The sequence below is a fragment of the Symphodus melops genome, assembly GCF_947650265.1.
Source record: "Symphodus melops genome assembly, chromosome: 12".
NCBI lineage: Eukaryota > Metazoa > Chordata > Actinopteri > Labriformes > Labridae > Symphodus > Symphodus melops.
This window is the reverse complement of record NC_136702.1, coordinates 12437656-12459141: the sequence shown is the minus strand read 5'-3', so window position 1 is coordinate 12459141 and position 21486 is coordinate 12437656. Positions and strand designations below refer to the sequence as shown.

The following is a 21486-nucleotide window of genomic DNA, read 5'->3' as shown; positions in this document are numbered from 1 at the left end:
TCACAACTTTTTTTTTTTTTTTTTCAACGAAATGAAATAAAAGGTTATCATGAGACAGCTGGTTAGTGATTTGTCACACATCAAATTCAACGACCCAAATGTGGAACTTTGACTCAACATCACCTGTATAGGCTACATGAAAGTAGAGGCCACTAATGTGCCACTCTGACACCCACATCACTTTGAGTAGAAACGGAAAGTTCACTTTATTGAGTCACACTAATAAATGTACAAAATGTGTTTTGCTCAAAAATTTTTAAAAAACAAAACAAAAAAAAACCGTTTAGTTAGGAAAAATAAAAGAGCTTTTGTAAATGTTTTATTCTAAACTATATAAAAAATGCAAAATTCAAACGTTCAACGTATTTATTCTTCTACCAAGTTTATTTCAGTTTTTTAAGACACAGTCCATCAGCTCGGTAAAGTGTAATGTCAGATTACTGAAGGGCATTATAGTGAGATGGTTTTGATATAGTAGCCTACTGTCCTGAACCTAATTTCTTCCGACAAATGTATTTTTCAAAGATTGAAAACCTAACTGCAGCTGTGCTGGCAAGTCTGTGATGCTGTTCAGTCAACATGTAGCATGTGGTATTTTACTGCAGTTCAACATGCCTCCAAACGGTGGTGTCCTCCTTTGTTTAGTTCATGGTTACTTGTATTGAAATTTGACTTTTTTTGCATGGCGAGTTGACAATGTAGTGAGCTAAAGATATGAGAAATAAAAAGCAGGAAGTGTTTTTTTTCCACTATGCATTTTAAGTAATTGTATTCAAATTCAAATGTGGAAAAAAAAGTTAAAACATCGAACGAAAGGTCGAACTGTTGCATATAAATTAAAATATTATTATGATTTTTACTGTTAACATATAGCCTTGTTTAGCTCACAGATAGTGATGCAGTGCTGAAATACAGTCAACAGTCACTAACTTCTTATAGTTGCAAGTAGTAAGTCTGTAGAGGCCCAAAAAGCAAGTACATAAAAAAATCAGTACAATGCACCAGATCAGTAACTGCTTTTAGTAACTACAACTCCAGACAATAAAATACTCATAAACTAGTAAACGTTTAGTTAATTACTACAATCCTCAGTAATTGTAGTTGTTTAGGGCCAACCATGGTCCCTTTCAGTAACAAGATCCCTTGTGTAAGACACTTCAGGTGTCGCCAGGCAACATTTGCATCAACGCCTGGAGAAAGACATGAAACAAAGCACCTCAACACCATAAAGAGTATTTTATAAGCAAGACTCAAGAAAAGGTCTCATGTTGCTGAATTTTATCTCAGGTAAAGGAAGATCTGGAAACACAAGTAATCTGAAATACATTACCTCATGTTGTTTTTTGATTTTTTTTTCAGTGTGATGTGATTGAGCTTTCCTTTTTCTTCCTTCTGGGTCTTTCGAAACGGACTGAAATGTATAAAGGGATGTAAGTGGACAGTCGTGGACAGCCTTAGATTTGTGAAATTAAGTGGGTGAGTACTACTTCAGTCTGTTAAAATTCACATTTGTTTGGTGGCAATGTGATGCCACAGATCTTTAATGGAAGACGCAACAAGCTCTTTGTTGTGTCATGTGGAGAAGGTTAATATTGTTTTAAGAAGGCTGGACCAACTTACTTTGCAACATAAGGCACTCAAGCCTGTCTGTCCACATGATCCATGATGACCATGACTGAATTAACAGGTGAGTGTGAACTACAAATACCTGTATGTAGGCTGTAATTGCACTTTTATACAAGTTGGTTTCTAAAAATCGATCTGGATAAGTGCTTATCCCAGAGCCTCACAGGAAGCAGAGATAATGCAGAACAGGTCACATGACATCAAGATAAAAGCAGATGTCAGAAATTGGCCGCCTCAACAGGTTTTATAAATTGAGAAGAATCACACTCTGCAGACCTCTGCCATAAGGGGACGGTTGAAAAGAAATTCAAGGCTTTGTTTATTTTTTCAGCAATGCTGCCATCATTTGAGAATAAGGTTCTGCCGCAGGAAATGATCAGAAAGATGCAGCGAGACGAACTCCAAATAAATCGAGTGGTATCTCATTTTAAAAAGGTGAGTGTTTTACTTACTTTATGTTAGTATAGCTACATATTGAATGGACTACTGTAGAGGAGCTGGTATTTAGTATTTTGTCAACTGTGCTATAATACCAAGTACCATGGTATTATAAGTTGCTTTTATATGAAAAAAGGAAAAAACAAAATAAATCCAGCATGAAGCTGCTTTTTTTCCGTACCTGTGGAGATTATAAAAGCTGTGTTCTGCATGTCATAAAGCCTTTTGCAGTGCTTTTAGTTTACAATAACAAAATACTTCAATATGACGTGAAGTTGCTGCTATTTTTCACTGTTAAAAGTTCAAAAGTCCTGGATTGTGTTATTTTACTTCAGTGTTTTTGTATTATTAGCACAGTGATGTATTTTATATACCAGCTGACTCTAAATGTTTTGATCGGTCAAGTTGGTGCATATTTGTTTTATTGACTCCTAAGCTGCTCTTAAATTAAACGGCAGCTAAAGTAAACACATTTTTTGTGAAGCATTTTAACCACAAACAGTAGCACTGTTTGTGGTTAAACACTACACTTGGAGTAGCTTACACTTGTACAGTATATGCATCACTTTAAACAAAGCGGGTTGGGAGATATAATATACATTTGTGGGGAGAAAATCCTCCACTCTCATTAATACAGTATTGATCCAGAACTGGCACTAGACTACTTTCTGTCCCGTAAGAGGAAGGTTAATCGGGTTTCAGCAGTCTGCTCGGCTTCATCTCAGCTCTGACATCACTGATGCAGTGAAAGCCTGCACCCACTGCAGAGGCTCCTCTGCTCTCATGCAGTTCGCTCTCTTCCCGGGGCAGATCTGTGCACTGTTGTTGTCCCCCCCTTTGTTGTCTCAAGGATGGTGGAGACTGAGTCCCAGCTGGTTCATAGTCTGGCGATAAGTGCTGCCAGACCCGGTAAGCACCTTTCTCTCTCTCCTTCTTTCCAGCGCTGCGCCCTCACCTCCTGGATCAGAGACAACATCAACAAAAAAGAATGCTGCCTCTATGAGAAAGACGTCAGGTAGGATAAGCTGTGATATGTTGGCCTTTAACAGCGTTTAAACTGAGCTTTTAGTTGCTGCTTCTGCATGCAGAGAGATTGTATCATCTGCCTTTGTGAAAGGAGACATCGCCCACAATGCTGTCAGGGCAAATACTTGACAATTTAATTATTTATTTAATCTATCAAACTGCCTGTCCAGAAAGAATTTATGTCATCTCGTTGTAAATTGACAGACGTGCTTTTATCTTGATAAGTTAAGTTTAAGCATTTACTGGTTCCTTTTTCTCCACCAGAGAGGATGCATGTAAGTGTGGATATACAAAGATTGAACATGTGGGTGAAGCCATCAAGCCAGAAGACTACACAGGCGAGTCTTGGGACAGACACAGACATATCCATGAAGTTCCCACTGATGCTTTTGGAGAAATCAGCTTGGGTGGTTTGGGGCAGAAAACGGGCAAGGTAAACCCTTTGCTTTCTCTCCAGTAAAATAAAAACACATTCTGTGCATGTAAATATGTCCTGCGTACATTAGCCTCACTTTCAGTCTTTAATTATGTGTTCATTTTCAGTATGCACGAGTGTCGACAGACACCAGCCCAGAAATCTTATACAAGTTGTTGACTGAACAATGGAAGCTCTCCCCTCCCAACCTGCTGATCTCAGTGACCGGAGGTGCCAAAAACTTTTATCTGAAGGCTCGAATCAAGAACATGTTTCACAGAGGTCTCATTAAAGTGGCCCAGACAACAGGTAACAACGCTAAAGAGAACTGAGCGTGAGTGGGATTTCAAGGTGTACGAATGAATAGCCTTGGAGTCTGTGCAAGCAGGTGTTTTATGAGTACCTGGGAGGTAAAGGAAGGATGATAGTGTATCTGACACCGTGTTTCTTCAGCTCCCTTCACTGTTTAAGTCAAAGCTCCATTTCTTCTTCTTAGTGTTGCACCATTTGAAATGCTACCTCAATAACTAACTTTCTTTTCTCTGGTTTTAATTTCATGCTGGTGCTCAAGGGGAATATTTACTGGATCAAACATGTGTACATTAAGCCTTTAAAGAGTGATTATTCACAAGGCTTGGCCTCTACTAGCACAGCAAACCCATGTATCCACCCCTTTGTGCAGAAACTGTTCTTGACCGAGAGTAGATCCTTCCTGGAGTCTTTTCATCGTGTTGTGGATGTATGATTGAAAGTTCCTTTTAAACCTATGATTTTTTAATGACATGCTGGTAGAAATCTGAAATCTGAAAAAAACCCCATTATAATTTATACCAAATAAAAGTGTGTTTATTAACAACATGTTCTGTGTTGTTCCCAGGAGCATGGATCATCACTGGTGGTACACACGCAGGTGTGATGAAGCATGTCGGGCAGGCTGTGAGGGACAACGCCCTGAGCGGCTCTATTCATGGTCAGATTGTGGCCATTGGAGTAGCAACATGGGGAATCATTCACAATAAGGACACTTTGGTGCATCCAGAGGTACAGTAAGTACATTTACACACTTTATTTCTTCCTACAACATGCGTCATTCCATCTCCTCCTTCTTTCTCTGCAGGGTTGTTTTCCAGCACATTATCCGATGGACATTAAGGGCCAGGGCCGACTCTCCTGCCTCGACAACAACCACACCCACTTCCTGCTGGTGGACGATGGCACCCATGGAAATTACGGTGTGGAGATTGAGCTGCGTAGCCGTCTGGAGAAATGCATTTCGAGAAAGCGTCTTGGAAGCAAAGGTTAAAAATATCTGATGCTGTGTCACCAAAACCAGCAATGTCAGATTTCATCTCAAATCTTTTCTTTTCTATCTGTCCTGCTGTTAATTTTTAATGGATTTTTCTTATCCTCTGACCTCCAGACAGCGGAGTGACCATCCCTGTGGTGTGCGTAGTTTTAGATGGAGGACCAGGCACTCTAAATGTGAGTAATTAGTTTTCTGTCTCCCTGTCTCTCTGTCTGTGAAGCTGCCTTGTCTGACTGTCTTGTGTTTTTCCACTCAGACAATCTATAATTCCATGTTGTGTGGGACACCATGTGTGATCTTGGAAGGCTCTGGGAGAATAGCAGATGTGATCGCCCAGGCAGCAGGACTACCATTGAGCCGGGTGACTATCGCCCAGATCCACCTGTTGATGAAAAGGTTCTTTGGCAAAGAGTATGAAAAATTCCCTGACCTTAAGATCATTGAGTGGACCAAAAAGGTTTGTGAACAAGGTGCAACGTCTAACACGAACAGACCAATTAACATTACATTACATTTCTGTTGAAAGAAAGGATAGATGGAGTATAAAATAAAGCTATAAATCAAAGCTTATTGTGTGACATGACTTCAGCTTTCCCTGAAGAAGAAACAGCTTCCACATATTATCCTGCTCTCTGAAACCTCTTAGATGATCTAAACTTTTTTTTAAGTTTCCATTATTTTGTAAACACCTAATTTTTTTTTCAAGCTGTTTGAAATTGAGCTTGGTATAAACAATAGGATATATGGTATTATTTTTCTATGCAGATGACACTGAACCATCCATACAAATAATATCTTTGGATTTTTGGCTAACGTGAAAGATCACATTATTGAGTAAGCTAAATTCTCTCTTGATAAAATGATTTTAACAGATTTAATGAGATGTTTTCAGAATCTTCTTATCTTACCCTCTCTTCTCAAGTTAACCTTTTTTTTCAGAATTGGTCAAAATGTCTTTGTTAAACTTATTTTAGAGTTCACCTTCAAGTCCCTTCTCAAGAAAAACACATTCATACTCTAATAGCTTCCTTCTATAGTAATTGATCATTGTATTTTCTGATGTTACTTTAGACTTTATTGTTGTGTATGGTTTATTATTGTTTGCTGTTATATGTACTTTTTTTTAACGTCATGTTCTATGAAGCACTTTGATAGTCGTGTTTCCAGATGTGCTTTTGAAATGAAATTTCAGGTCCTGCTTGATTGTGTTTATTATTCAGATTCAGGACATCATCAGCATGCCTCAACTGCTGACGGTCTTCAGAATAAGCGAGGACAGTCATGGGGATGTAGACGTGGCTATTCTACAAGCTCTTCTTAAAGGTAATGATGCTCAGTGCCTTACTGGACTGACTATAGATAGTCAGTAGAAAACAGCAAATATGTAACTATGACACCGAGCTTTCAAACACTGAAGCTTCAGTGTTTATCCAGCTCTGCAACAATCTTAAAACCTTTGTGTGTCCAACCTCTGTATTTTCTCAAAGTATCTCCAATATTTTCCCTACTTATACCACATTCCTGCTCATAGAGGTCATTTGAAAAATATAGAGGCTTTTTAAGTTGGCTAGACTCAGATATATCTCAACCAGTTCTGCATGCTTTCGTTGCTGCAACTCCTGTTGATTTGTTTTTTTCTAAAGCTGCCTTGGTGGGGGTGGCTGCCTACTTCTCTGGTCAAAACAAAAACAGACCATTCAGGACCAGAATCGAAACTTAGAAGGACAACATGTTATTGTCAGAGAAGCCAATACTTTAAAACAGCATGTTTCCTAAATAGAAATAGTAAGGTCATTTTCTGATTTAATTTACTTGATATCTTACATATTGGTCTTTTAATGTTTTTTTATTTAAAAAAAAAAAGGGTATTTCTTCAAACCAGCTCTAAGAAAGTCTGAGGTCATCTCCCAGAAAACTTTTATATCGAAATCAAATATGTCGTGATAAAAATACAACACGGATATTCTTGCAGATATTTCCCCCTTAACGATTTTCTTCTATACAGAAACATTGATAGCCACACTTGATACATTTTAATACTTCTTACAAATCTCTTCTTCCTCATTGTTATATGGAGAAAGAAAGATGAAACCTGTTTAGAGGAAGCTTATTGGGTACTGATATAAAAGTATGTGGAGTCAAAGTGCTCTTAATGAAAGGCAGATCCAGCACACTGGATAAGCGTAGTCATGATGATTCATCATTCTAGCTTCAATGCTTTGTCCATACTTTCCATCTCTGAGATCCATTAACTAAAGAGAAATTAAAGTGAATTTCCAGGCAGTAATGACGCTAATTCAGCGAAGAAGCTCTGTCTTTTTTTCTGTCCATGACCACAAGTTTCTGGTATAATAAACGTCTTTTGGATGCTTCATGCAAGGAGACAGTGTAAGCTGTTCAAGCTCTACATCATCATCTCTGACCACAAGGTTAATGGCATGGCACAGCATCGAAGTGCTGAATGTTGTTTTTTTATAGAGAGAAAAATAATCAACTGCAAATTTTGCTCAATGATAAAAAATTACTTTACACACCATTGATCTGTTTTTTCCATGGTCAAAATGCCCCTTGCAGTCATGTATTAACTCAATCTAAAGTGATATACTGTAGTAAAAAAACTAAAAAAACACTAACAAATTGTCCTCACAGCTTCGAGGATCAGTGAGTCTCTGGGAATCGAGTGCTGGAAGAGGCAGCTGGAGCTGGCTATAGCCTGGAACCGAGTGGACATAGCAGAGACGGAGATTTTCACTGAGGAGAGCCAGTGGAAGGTGGGTTTCCTCCGCATACAACGTTTTGTCACAACAACACTTGCAGCTGTCTCTTTGAGATACAATACAATCCTCATGTCTCTGCTACATTAAGAACAAGTTAAATGGATTGAGTAAGATAACATTGAATCCTTTGATGACCTTTGTTGACGTTGTTTAATGGGACTTTAATGACAGAGACTTGAAATATGATTGTAAAAAAAACTGTACCACCAAATTTGAGGACAGTTTTATTTGTAAAGTCTTGATGATTCTACTGGAAAATTCCTCCTTTGTTGATGGACTGGTTTAATCCCACACAGTCCAGTGACCTCCACTGGGCCATGTTCTCAGCTCTGGTGGGCAACAAGCCTCAGTTTGTGAGTCTGCTGCTGGAGAACGGTGTGAATCTGAGAGATTTCCTGCAGGACGAAGAAACCCTGTGCGAGCTCTACAAACAGATGCCCGGCTGCTTCTTTCTTCGCAAGCTGGCCAAGCGAGTCGACAGAGCACGACGCAGCAAGAGGCGATTGCTCCAGAGAAGGGTTCGAGTTCTCCAAGGGCAAGGAGAAACCATCTCCATGAGTCATGTGTCTGATGAGGTGCGCCACCTCCTGGGCAGCTTCACCCAGCCCCTCTACCCCCCTTCCACAACGACGTGCCACTTTAATATGACTATGGAGGACACATCTGTATCAGTGAGTAGGTTTTAGCCAGAACTTTATAACGTAAAGCTAAATTTACCATTTGTTATTTTTCTACCAAAACTATTGAGTGTTTCGTTTTGTTTTAATATTGATATATTTTTTTAATGCATTTGTAAATGAATACTGCTAGAGAGAAATTAGATTTGAGAACTTTTAACTGATGTCATGTCAAACATTTCTGACAGAGTCATGCTTTGAAACTGTTTTTCTGAACACTGAGTCTAAAGCTCTAAACTCTCCGATGAATGCACATTCACTTACTTTCCTTTAGCTGTCTAAATCTCAGACAGGTTCAGAGTCTCCACATGATCAACCTCAAAGAGACTTCGGCAGAGATCTTTTCCTCTGGGCTGTCGTCCAAAACAATAAAGATCTTGCGGAAATTGCCTGGGAGCAGGTGATCTTTCTCTTCTACAGAGAGCTTTTAAAAATACTACCTGGTGTGTCGTGTGTATGTGTGTGTGTACATCCTTGCATCTTTTTGTATCTGTATGAACACAGTGCAGAGACTGCATGTCCGCTGCTCTGGCTGCCACTATGATCCTGAAGAAAATGGCAGAGGAGGGCAGTGATGCAGATGAGGCAGAGGTCATGCGTGAACTTGCTAACCACTATGAGAAACAAGCCATAGGTACAAGACAATATGAGACATTAGCAGCTTTTTCTGAGCATAATGAGATATGAGGTTGGTACCTGTCTCAGTGTGTGTGTGTGTTTGTGTATTCCAGGTGTGTTCAGTGAGTGCAATAATAATGATGAAGCGCGGGCTCAGAAGTTGTTGGTTCGTGCGTCACCATATTGGGGAAGGACAACATGCCTTAGACTCGCATTGGAGGCAGATGATAAAAGCTTTGTAGCTCAGTCAGGAGTTCAGGTAAAGGGAAGTTTCATATAATCTTTAGAGATTCTTGTTTTAAAGGTCACATTTTATGAGTTTAAATGACTGCCAGAGTTCCCAAAACCTATGAGGTTTCTTGCCAAAAATCCACTCTGATGATAAAATAAACCTCTCTATTACAGCCCTGCTCACAACAGGCTGTTTTTTGTGTATATAGCTTTAAATATAAATGAGCTGTGTCTGACCACGCCCCCCTCCGGAATGATTTGGGTGGCTCAGGCTTTCTTGCACCATGTCTTATTGTTTACAGTGGAAAGGCAGACTCAAAGGGCAGAAAAAAAGGGGGGAGGGCTCACTGCCCTTTGTGATGTCATTATCCAAACGATCTGTTTGAGGACGCGTTTTCTGAAAAGTGGAGCAGGCAAAGACAGAGAAGATGGACTTTTCTCATATTTGGGGGGTAGTGTCCACAGGCTAGGTGCACATATCAGTGTTATGAAAACAAAGTGTTTTGTATTATATGTGACCTTTAAAACATTCATTAGCGTGTATTCAAATCTTGTGACTTGAATAAGCGTGGCTGTTAAATCTTTTGTACAAGGCTTTCTTTATAATACCAAGAAATTAATATTCAAGATTCAGATTGGCTCAATATGATAACTCTTTTAGGTTCTTCTGACTCAGATCTGGTGTGGCGAGCTCTCAGTGGTCAACCCTGTGTGGAGAGTGCTCATCTGCATGGTCTTCTTTCCACTTATCTACACTAGATTTCTTGTTTTCAGGTTGGTTTTTTAGCTCTGTCGAAAGACTTACTTAATTTAGTTGGGGCGGTTGCACAGGATGTCTATTTCAACATTAGAGTTGTAACTGTGCAAGATACTAAATGATTATTTGCACAGCAGGACTGTGCTGGAGGTACAACGATGTAAAAGACATTCAATAGGAGAAACACAAAACATACAGCTGCAAAGACAACTGACATTTAAAGCTGATACACTGCAAATACAGAAAAGATTGTTAGCTAAAAGCAAAAGAAAATGCTATAGCGAAATCTCAGTCTTTAAGGTGTGTTACATCTGTTGTACTTTTGGATAGTAATCAGTCTCTATATAAATATACAGTAGTTACATTTAATACAGCGCCATACATTTGGTTTGCCACAGGAAAAAAAATATGCACATTTAAAAAATAGTGTATTTTTCTTAGACCACCTAGGGGCAGCAAGTGGCACCTCTTTTAGTTTTCCTTGTCATTTACAAAATTATTAATGTTTTCTGTAATTTAGTACACGTTTAAAACAGGCAGAGGTACAAAACTATTATCAGGCAAAAAAAGGTCCAAACATTTGTCAAAGGGTCACTCACAAGAAAGTCTACTACAAATAAAAAAAAGCTGGAATAGTAGTCCCACAAGCTACTGAGACAAACTGGCATGAAGACTAAATACAAGTGAGGTAATCAAGACGTAGAAGTACAGACAGCTGGGTTGATTAGTGATGAGAGTCAGCTGGGACCAAGTCGCTGATACAGTAGGGCTGGGGAGTAATGTGAAACATGTAGAGCACACAAGAGGGCAGCAGAGGGAACCTGCATGGAGAGGGAAGACAGTAACTCAAAGAAAACAAAAATGAAAGAAGTCAAATATTAAAAGAAAGACAAACATAACCTAGTCTGAACATAAGGTTATGACAGATGTTTTTTTTTGGGTGGTGTATCAGTTCCTATATCTAAATCTATGAATGTATTTGTGCTTCAGCTTTTTTTTTGGCTTTGATCATTCTCTTTCGAAAGTAATCATAATTAATTGTAATTCTTTCTAGATGTGATCAAGTTTTTCAGAGAGAAACTGAGAAGAATAAAGAGATCGAGACAGTGGAGAATGTGACAGGAAGTGTTCTCCGAACGAAAAGACGTCGTCTGTAAGTAGACACTTTCTGGTCCTGGTTACAAGCAAGAAATAAAACTCCTAAATGTCCCTTAAGAGAGAAAAAAAAACAATAAATACAAAAAAACTAAGCTATCTGTGACCTCAGGGACCTTTTCTGTCCACAGTGATGCGGCCAGTCTGCAGCGCCTGAAGATTCTGGGCAGCTGGTCTAAACTGGTCAGCCTGTACAGCGCTCCTCAGGTCAAGTTTTACTGGAACATTGTGTCTTATTTCGCCTTCCTCTTCCTGTTTGCTGTGGTGCTGATGATCGACTTCCAGACAACGCCCTCTCCTGCTGAGCTGCTGCTGTACATCTGGCTGTTCTCTCTGGTGTGTGAGGAGGTCAGACAGGTGAGAGAAGGCAGCTGGGACTCACACATATGGAAGGATAAATTAACATATGCTGACGTTTTAAGGTGCTTTTTTTTCTGCATGAGGAACACCTGTTTAATCATCCTCTAGTGTGGTATGGTCTCCTTTTCCCTAAATGTCAACAAACGCCAGTCTTTTGTCTTGTGTCATGATGGTGGATTAACTGAATTGGTTCTCTATCATCACAGCATAATAGTGGCATATTTAACTTGGAGTGTAAAGCCCTCCTGACTGGATTTCACTTCACTGATAGACCCAAGAGTTATTTGTTTATATTACCCATCAAAACTTCAGTCCACCTGAAATTTCTCTCTTCTCTAATTATTGAAGAATTAATGGTTGAAACAGAAGATAAAAACTCATTAATGCCAGAAATCCAGGTTATGTGAAAAACAGACAGGGACGGGTAAAAGCTAACCAACATACAAGCTGTTACAAATTGACATAATGAAGCTCTGCTGTCATATTAAGATGGCCATATTAAAATGCCCATTTTTACAACAGAATTAATCAGCCTGTTCCAAAAAAATCTGGTTTGCTCAGAAAAACAGTTTGTTTTTCTTTTGAATCATTTTTTAATGACATGTGTGGCTTAACTGACTGACGGACACATTGTAGCTGTTTGCCCAGAGGCCTAAGACACACCTGAACTCCACCTCTATGTCTGTTACTAGAATAATCAAAAACAGGAGATAAAATGTACAGTATGGTTACCACGGTCATAAGACTTCATTACGCTTCTTCACAAACCAATGAGTGATGTCTCTGACATGTTTCATACAGACAATGGGTGTACCTCAACCCTGCTTGTCCCACGCCGTATGTATCAGTTCCTGGGACATCTCGCTCTGCTGCCACTTATTGGATAGTGGTGTGTAATGCATCTGGAGCACATCTGTCCCTCGGCTGCTCAAATCTGTTGTATCCAAGTCATTGCAGGCAGACTGGTAACATGGCCATTCAGTAATTTAGGATTAATGTGAGGTGTAATTTAACCACAAAGGTGAATGCTGCCCTCAGAGTGTGCCTCATTCCAATAAATATTCAAACAATGAAATTATCACTAAATAACAAATTGCCCATTTCTGTTTCGTCTTTTCCTTCTCAGTTGTTTTATGATCCGGATGGCTTTGGATTTCGTAAAAAAAGCAGGATGTACATAAATGATGTGTGGAATATTCTAGATGTTCTGTCCATCCTCCTCTTCATTGTCGGCCTTGCATTTAGGTATGTTCTTCTCCTCCCAGATCATCACTGTCTGCTACAGAACTTTTTTCCAATCCACGACCGAAAATGTTTTTTCTTCTTCAGGTTAACGGCTAAACTTTTCTATGCTGGAAAAGTTGTCCTCTGCATCGACTTTGTTGTGTTCTGCCTTCGTCTCATGGCCATTTTCACCATCAGCAAGACCCTGGGACCCAAAATCATCATCGTCAAGAGGATGGTGAGAGGGTAACTTTGAATTATAGACAGCTGACCTGATGCAATGTGGGAGCAATAGCAGAGCACAAAAGTAAGGCTTTGCTCCAAAATATTTCTAATCAAAGAGAAAAAGAGGCTTCTGCTTCACTGGGCCTCCATCTGCTGTCTGCACATGAGAGAAACAAACTAAAAGAGATTTTAAATGAAGTGTAGCAGCTGGTCTGTTTGTTACCGCACTGGACCTCAGTCAGTGGAGGTTTTTTCATCCATTACCAGTTCTACCGTCGTTTATTTCCTCAAGAGCCCTTTACTGTTTCAACACATCCTACTGGAAAGTATCATGCTATCTCAATAATCCAACTTCTTACCAACTGTTTCATGGGTTTAAAACTAGAACTCATAAGAAGTTTTCACATACAGCATAATTACTGTATATAAAGTTGTCGAATATGATTTATGTCTGGTGTGTGTGTGTCCCACAGATAATGGATATGTTCTTCTTCATGTTCCTGCTGAGTATCTGGGTGGTAGCATACGGTGTAGCCAAACAGGGAATCCTTATCGACAACGACAGCCGGCTGGACTGGATCGTCCGCGGGGCGGTTTATGAGCCGTACCGCATCATATTTGGGGATTTTCCCACAAACATTGATTGTGAGTGGAGAATGTATTATTTCTTTGTTGTAGAATCTCAGTTTTTGTCAACAACATTTATATAAATAAATGGTTCCTTGTTGTTGTCTTTGTGCAGATGCTGCGTTTGATATAGACACCTGCAGCATGAATGGCACCGATCCTCTGAAACCCAAATGTCCTGTCCTTAATGAAAACCAAATGCCCGCCTTCCCTGAATGGCTCACCATCATCATGCTTTGTGTTTACCTTCTCTTTGCCAACATACTGCTGCTCAACCTCCTCATAGCCATCTTCAAGTGAGTTAAACTTCTCCGTGTCCTTGTTTTAGTGAGACTTTATGCATTACATATTTTAGAAGTCACTTTTATTGTGTCATATTTTAAACCTCATAATTCATCCTTTTAGTTTTCTGCGTTTTTTTTCCTCACAGCTTTACGTTCCAGGAAGTGCAGGACAACACAGACACGATCTGGAAGTTTCAAAGATACGAGCTGATTAAGGAGTACCACAGCCTCCCTGCGGCCCCTCCTCCTCTCATCATCTTCAGCCATCTCTACCTCTTCATCAGGCTCTTGTTGTTGCGTCAGCCCCCCGTCATATGCAAAGAGTTTAGTACGTTTAGAATCATTTATTTCTGCCTACGCAAAGACTACACATTTCACGTGGTTCCTTTTCAATGCCAACACTGGTAACGTGCTTACAACTTACACATCTTTGTGACCTTGTGATGAGAGATTATTTTGGTTCCATCCACACATATTTTCCGGATTTTCTCCTTTTTATAAGCGTGAATGTTTTTTGAGCTTGGGGGTAGTAATTGGACAACATTTCAAAATAAAAGTTAAACACAATGTGCTTTTTCTAAATCTGGATTCTAATTCCTCCAAAACTAAAGTGTCCTTTTGTATATGTATGTCAGCGGTCTTTTTAAAGTTAGAAAAATAAATGTTTGACTCTGTTTTTCAGAGCATGAGCTTCCTCAGGTAGAAGAGGAGGAGCTGCTGTCCTGGGAGGTGTTAATGAAGGACCGATACCTGCTCTCCACACAACAGGAGCAGAGTCAGAGTATGGAGCGGCGCATCCTGGACACGGCCCAAAAGTAAAACCACACAATGACTGTAGACCACTGTGCCTTAATAACAAGTGTGTAAGCTACTGCTGTTTATTTAAGATCTATTGTTGCATCTTGAATGAACTGTTTTAGTCCACATTTGGTTAATAAAGTGTGATTCAACCTCCTCAACTTTATAACCAACTTTGAGATTCCTGTGTGGTTAAAAGTTCTTGTTTGTGACAACAGATAAGTAATAAGTCTGTTGGAATGAACTCATCATAAAGCACACATTACTGCCCCCAAAAAATGTCCATTCTCCTGTTTCAACTTTAATCATCATGTTACCTTCAGATTTAGTTCAGATCCTGACCCACGCTGTTAAAACACGTGTGTAAGCGTTTGCCTTTTATCCTCTTTTAGCTTTTTTTTTTACTAAACATAGCTGTACTCTATTTTAAGACTCATACCACTGTCACATGTCCCATAAAGTTACTAGGATACTTTATTTGTCTTTCTCTGAGCAAGATCTAACAAACATTAACTTTACTGAATACAGTAACTTAATCTTTTTTTTTCTTTTTTTGTTCTTCTACTGTTAAATATAAATATATAATATCATATAATATCAAACAACCTACGATACTAGAATAAGAACCACTTATCGAGAATGTTGTTGTTTGTCTCCTGAGGGTTACCACCATGAACGATCGACTTGAGAGGGAAGAGGAGACGAGCTCTGCTGCCATGGCGACAAGACTGGCTAGACTAGAGGAGCAGGTTGTGACCTGGTTTTTTACTCATTACTACATTTGCACCTGCGTGTCGATTAAAGTATCTCTTTAACATCAGGCAGCATGAGTGAGGGCGCAGAACAGAAAATAGACACTTCAGTTGCATTTTATTTCCCTGGTTGAAAAAAAAAAAAATCTTTCATCTTCCATGTTTTACAAGCAGAGATCAAAAGTATCTGACCTACTTTTGTTTTGTCATCAGGTTGTCCAGTCAGCCAAAGCCTTGCAGTGGATTATGGAGAGTCTAAAATCTCAGGGTTTTGATTCCAAAGAAACACCATCATTAAGTCAGCTCCCGACTTCCACATTCCGATGATTGTTTACGTGCCAAACCTCTTGTTGTACTTACTTTTTCATCTTTCCAATAGCATCTGCCACAACGGACGAGTCCCCCGACACTTTGAGGAACACATCTGAGAAAGAGGACAGGTTCCACGTGAATGCTCGGCAGTTTCACTACCCAAACAGCAAAATCATACGTTTCCCCGTGCCTGAGGAGAAGGTGCCATGGGAGGTACGTCAGGAAGATTTGCACCAGTTTCTAGGCTTCAGAAGTTTACAGTGTGGGTTTTTTGGTTCTGGGTGGTTTTCAAGTCCTCTGTTTTTTCAGGTCAGCTTCAGCTCATACATGCCGCCTTATTACACCTCTGAAGACGTTGGGGCCCAAATGGATGGGTACGTTTTTACAAAAAAAGAAGACAATACAAAGTGTTTACGTTTGTGGATATATTTGCAGCTAAAAAAGTGTGAATGTTCTTTTTTTTGTCAATATTGTCCTGCTCAAACAGAAACGAATTGAAAATGAACATTTAAATCTGTTGCCTAACCCTGTTACACGTATCACAAGTCATCCTCCTATCTCCTTCTATTACATTTCATTTCTTCTTTCTCCATGCAGAGTACAACCAGTAGACTTGGATAATTACAGGTTTGATTCTAGATAAGAACACACAAAGTGTCAAATAACATCTTTGGAACCTTATGAGCGCTTCTCCATGTCTGAAGTGCTTCTTGTTTGTCATTAGAAACCCAGGAGGCAGGACGGGTGTCAGGGGACAAGGTGCACTCAGCTGCCTCGGTCCAAATCTGACTGTAGACCTCGTGCTGACACGGTAAGGTCAAAGAGTACGCTCTCGACCTGCTCTTTTTGTAGAGTGTCTGAAGATAACTTTTGTATGAATTGACAAGATACAAAGTAAGGTTGATTGATTGATAGCTCATATATCTTTAACGTTTTTGCATGCCATGTTTTAAGGTTTTAAATTTGACGTTTTGTAGGTGGCGAGACAGTGAAAGATCTGTTTTGGAGTACCTGGCAGTTTGGGACAGTCATGGCAGCTTAGCTCTACCCGGGGTGAGTACTAATGTTAGAGCAATGCTGCTTTTTGCTTTTCTACTTTTTTTTTTTTTTTTTTAACATTTTGATTGTTTAAATAAATGTGTAACGTGTTCTGTTTTCATTCTACAAACTGCAGGGACCTGTCCAATCAGCAGATGAGTTACCAGTGATTCTCAAGAGAACAATGGGAAAGAAGTTGTATGAAAAAATGTATGAGAAAGCCTCCGAGGGAACAAAGGTACATCTGTGCAACTCTGAGAGTACAGTTTGAATGTTCCCAGAAGGAATCAGACAGACAATTAATGAAGAACGCAAAGCAGTGAATAAAACTCGAGAAAATTACATGAATACAAACTTATTCAGCGGCTTGAAGAAACTCGAGGATAAGTGTCTTATTTTCAGCTGTTTGCAGGCCAGATTACAATTTGTTCAAAAATATAAAAGCATATAAAACAAACAAGCTAAAGTGAAAAAAAGCAATTATAATATGCAATTGTAGCAAAGGCAAGCACAAAGTGTGGAAGAACAACAATGTGATGAATAAAGGTAAAGAATAGGCTAAAAGAAATGACACTCGAGTCTTCATATTCATATTCATAAGGAAGAGGCTGCAAAAGAAATGATTGAAAGTATCAGAAAAAAAGTTTGACAGGGTCTGAACTTTTAGATGTCATAGCTGAGAGGTCCTCACAGACAAATATAAGCTTACAACAGATATATTCATGCATGTAAGTGATTTCCCTGTTGAGGTCAAACAATTATTTGTCACCCCGTTCAGTACACCTTGTTCAAACAAATGCTGGTTTATAAAACAGCCCAAAAAAAATCCTTTATTCAAAAAGGCTGTCATGTTAAATTTTATTCAAACTTGTTTAGTTAGATGTCTGTTAACTGTATAATCATTAAGTCAGTTTGTGTTGCTGTTGAACTTTACTAACCAGTGTTTCAATTCTGAACTCCAGCAGTTTTTTTAAATTGCAAAATATTTTAGGAATTTCATCGAAACATAGATTTATTTCATCATTTTGATCATTCTGACTTCTAGTTGTTGTTGTTCTTTGTTTAGGTGTTTGATGATTATGTAGATGACTGCAGGAATACAGATAACGCCTGGGTGAAAACAACCGTGTTAAACATTCACCTGGACAGAACCAGTGATCTTTTGTTAGATATCAACAACGTGGTGAGAACATTTATATATATGTTTTCAATATTTGTAAGGTGGTGGTGATGGGGGGGTGTATTTTACAATGTTATGAAGATTTATACTATTTCTGTCTACATTTTTTTTTTATTAAAGTAATAATGACTTCAGTTTTATGATTTTTTTTTCTTCAGGTGGTGAGCAGCAATGGTGCTCTACAGTGGAAGGAGGTGAGCAGCAAAACCAGACTGTCCTCAAACCAAAGAGACTCCCTGCAGCAGGTCGCCGAGCTGCACAACAGGAAGTTCTGATATTCAAACTGTTCCAGCTGTAAATGTGTCTTCATGTGTATTGATGTGTTGCTATTGCACTAAATGCACTGGGGAGACTATAAAGCCATGTTTTTTGCTGCTGTTAATTGTTACCCTAAAGTCATTGGACGGTAAACTGATTGCAAACACTGCGATGTACACCTTATTCATGTTTTACAGTAGACTTCATGTGTTCTCTTGGAAAGAAAACATTCCATTATTGCAGATTGGCCATGTACACAAACTCAAACACAACTTTAAGCTCGTTGTTCTTCACATGATCACCTCATTTTAATGCTACATCCTACTAACACATTTCAGTGTTTAACCTTTGCATGTATATACTGACTGCAAACTCAATTTAACAAAGTAACTCTTATATAAAGAAGTCCAGTTTGACTGCAATATTAAAATGGCACTTATGAAGAAAAACATCAATCATGTTAATATAATCAACTTCTGAAGGGAAAGCACTATATGATGACTTTATTTTTTTATTTATATTTTTGCAGTTAACACTTCTGCATCTTAAATCAGGTAACACTTTACATAAAGTCACAGGGTATTTTTTTTTATTTGCTTAAGGTTACTGCTGATTGTAATTCAAGGTCTTCCATCTTATTTTACCAATGAAATTATTATTATTGTCATGTAATGCCCTTTTATGTCTATTGATGAATTTTGCACTTTATTTCACATGTGACCTTAGCACTCGTTGCCTTAATAGTGTGACTATTAAAATCAACCTGAAATTAATTGACTTGACTGATTTTTGAGTTGTACACATATGACAATTCTCTCACTGAACTGCTCGATGTTTGATTGTTATCTGTTTGTGTCTCTCCACCTGCCAACCATTCATCTCTACATTAGTTTAGTTTCGGAGCAGCCTCCGAGGCCGCTCATTGGTTCAAGCACACGTGGCAAAGACATAGCAGTATCGGTTTCACACCCTCCTGTTTATCCTTCACTCTCAGAAATGAATAACTCCTCAGAAATCACCATGTCACTCTGTCAATAACAGAGCGCTTACAGATGGCAAAGTTCATACAGGCGTTTGCGTGAAAATATGATGGACTACTAACCCTATGTCTGTTCTTCCACATGCTCAAGAAAACACAGATCAAACTCATTCTTACATCCTTGTCCATGTTCCAGGTTATTGGTAAGCATTGACGGCGCCCTTTAGATTCAGCAACTATTTTTATCCACAGCATCAAAGAGTGGAGGAAAAGGAAGAGCCCTCACTCCCATCGTTATCCACGACACTACAAACAGCACAACACTAGTCTTTATTAATTGCTCTTTGAGTCTTGTCGTTAACTCAGTGTTATACCGTAAAAAGATTGTGTCTACATCCAGTAATGTCAGATTATTATTATATTTGTTACACATGTATATCAGTTAATACTAGCAGAATCATAAACAATATAATCATCAAAATGAAGGTCTGACAAGTTTACCTAAAAAAAGCCTCTTAATGCTTATATATTGATAATTAAGGATAAACTAAACTAAATGAACTAAACTAAACATTTAAGCAAACAAATCAAAAGAAGAAGAAGAAGAAATAGGATACGTTTATTAGGAAGAGACGTATGACCATCATATTCTGTTTGAGTAACATGGCCAAGCAGAACTAAAGATCACTATCAACTAAGTTGTGTTAACAAGTCATTGTTTGTTAATGGAAATTTTGTTATGTTGACATGGTGCATATTCTTCAGTACAGAGCATACGCTCCAGCAGAGTTGTGCTACTTTTTGTAGTCCACTCTTAAAATAAAGGGTTATGACACTATCTACAGTAACATAAAATATAGTTTAAGATCACCACAGCTCTCTTACTCCTAGTCTTGGAACAAAAAACAACATCTCTTAGAATCATCTATTTGAAATTAAGTGTTTATCGGTTTATCCCAGCGCATATTTCATATTGTAATAGTCCCAATGAGGCGTTTACAGCAGTTTAATGATGCTATGCTTGGTCGGAAAGTTGAACATAAAAGGGGGAAACGTTTCGCTTCCGTGGGATTTGTCTTTACAATAGATGATCTTTGATTGCGTGAGCGCCGGGGTTTACAGGTGTACGAGCCAGAGTGTCCGGAAGTGACGTAGGACGCTCACAAGACTTTACACCAGTGGATTGGTCTGTAAGTAGATGGACCGAGTAGAGAGAGAGAGAGAGAAAGAGCAGTCGGACATCTCAGAGGGATTCAGCGCTGCAGAACGGTAACATATATGTTTTTGTATCACTTTTATCGAAAGACGCATTGTAAATCTGACATATAAAACTTAAAATTGAATTTTTTTTCCCGTTAAATGATTCTGTTTTGATAATGGGATGAAGCTGAATGTGCAGACTGGGGCAGCGAGGGTCTGGTATGACAACTGTAAATTTACTATTTATGAATGAATATTCAACCACAAAAACAAAACGCAGTCTTCACCTTGTGTCAACAAAGAGAGACCGTACAGCTTGTTTATTATAAGGAGTCACGCAGCAGATACATTGCACGTAGTAAAGAGGTTATAGAGTTCTTCTTCGCTTTCATTATGTAACAGAGGGGGCACAATCTTGTTGAATCCTTACTCTCTCCTTGCCAGTTTGAAGAAAGAGAAGGATGAAATTACAGACTGATCTGTGCTGCAGCAGAGGAGGCTTAATTATAGTTGGTGGCGAGGTAATGTTTGTTTTTGAGAAACACAATGTCATTTTGTGCATTATGTTTGAGCAACCTACGTGGCTGAACGAAGACAGCAACATATCATACTCCTGGCTGTTTATTTGTGATCATGTGTTATAACTTGTAGCCTTTTTGTTGTAACTTCCACCTTATTGAACTGACTGTAGCCTGAAATGCTGCCACCTCAACCCTCGTGGCGTTCTTTCAGATTGTCATATTTGGTTGAACTATTTTAAAGCTTAAACCTCATCGCTCCTGTAGTGTGTGGTGCACTTAGATTAAAAAGCCTTACACTCACTTGCGTATCTTCTGACATCTTACCCATATAAATGGGGGAGCGTTGATACAAACACTGATCAGTGTGAGATATGTTCAGTGACATCACACATAGACTGCATATTCTGCAAAAGATTCAAGTTTTGTCTCATAAAGTCCTGAGTGAAGTCCATGACTGAATACTGTTACCCATTCAAAGCATTATGCAACTTCAACAAAGGCCTCGTGCTTTTAAAGTTCTAGATGAAGTAATAGTACTGTAAAACAATGGCTACCTGTGAAAGAAATGTGCTGGTGTTACTTTTAAATAAAGTCTAAAGAAAGCAGGACGATCATGTGTGCCTTATTATGTTTTCACTGTGACAAGTTTTATCGCCCAAACATTCAAGTTTGAGCTTTGCAGAAATCACCACACACTGTCAT

The 21486-nt window shown here is 38.8% G+C and overlaps 2 protein-coding genes across 2 annotated transcripts in view; both read left to right on the top strand.

Moving 5' to 3' along the window:
* Positions 1–2889: 2889 nt before the first annotated feature.
* On the top strand, positions 2890–18178 carry trpm2 (transient receptor potential cation channel, subfamily M, member 2). Its single transcript, XM_079357463.1, has 31 exons — positions 2890–3079; positions 3355–3523; positions 3634–3814; positions 4383–4546; positions 4623–4803; positions 4926–4987; positions 5068–5268; positions 6032–6134; positions 7461–7582; positions 7885–8259; positions 8770–8899; positions 8997–9142; positions 9776–9888; positions 10926–11024; positions 11158–11383; positions 12513–12631; positions 12716–12848; positions 13309–13480; positions 13578–13758; positions 13893–14074; positions 14429–14561; positions 15206–15293; positions 15510–15594; positions 15676–15821; positions 15918–15982; positions 16206–16235; positions 16333–16419; positions 16586–16661; positions 16783–16884; positions 17713–17829; positions 17985–18178. The coding sequence occupies exons 1-31, from the start codon at positions 2916–2918 to the stop codon at positions 18099–18101; spliced, it is 4269 nt and encodes a 1422-aa protein (XP_079213589.1). The 5' UTR covers positions 2890–2915; the 3' UTR covers positions 18102–18178.
* Positions 18179–20236: 2058 nt separating this feature from the next.
* The window catches only part of map3k13 (mitogen-activated protein kinase kinase kinase 13), a 35457-nt gene continuing 34207 nt past the window's right edge, over positions 20237–21486 (top strand). Inside the window, exon 1 of the mRNA XM_079357464.1 lies at positions 20237–20332. The gene's annotated coding sequence lies outside the window, so the exon portion shown is untranslated. The remainder of the gene's footprint in view (positions 20333–21486) is intronic.

Excerpts from the sequence above, each read along its gene's own strand:
- trpm2 (XM_079357463.1), top strand. The coding sequence starts at position 2,916 with ATGGTGGAGACTGAGTCCCAGCTGGTTCATAGTCTGGCGATAAGTGCT. Across the intron at positions 9,889-10,925 it reads ACTAGATTTCTTGTTTTCAG|ATGTGATCAAGTTTTTCAGA; the intron begins GTTGGTTTTTTA and ends AATTCTTTCTAG. Across the intron at positions 16,236-16,332 it reads GTAGACTTGGATAATTACAG|AAACCCAGGAGGCAGGACGG; the intron begins GTTTGATTCTAG and ends GTTTGTCATTAG.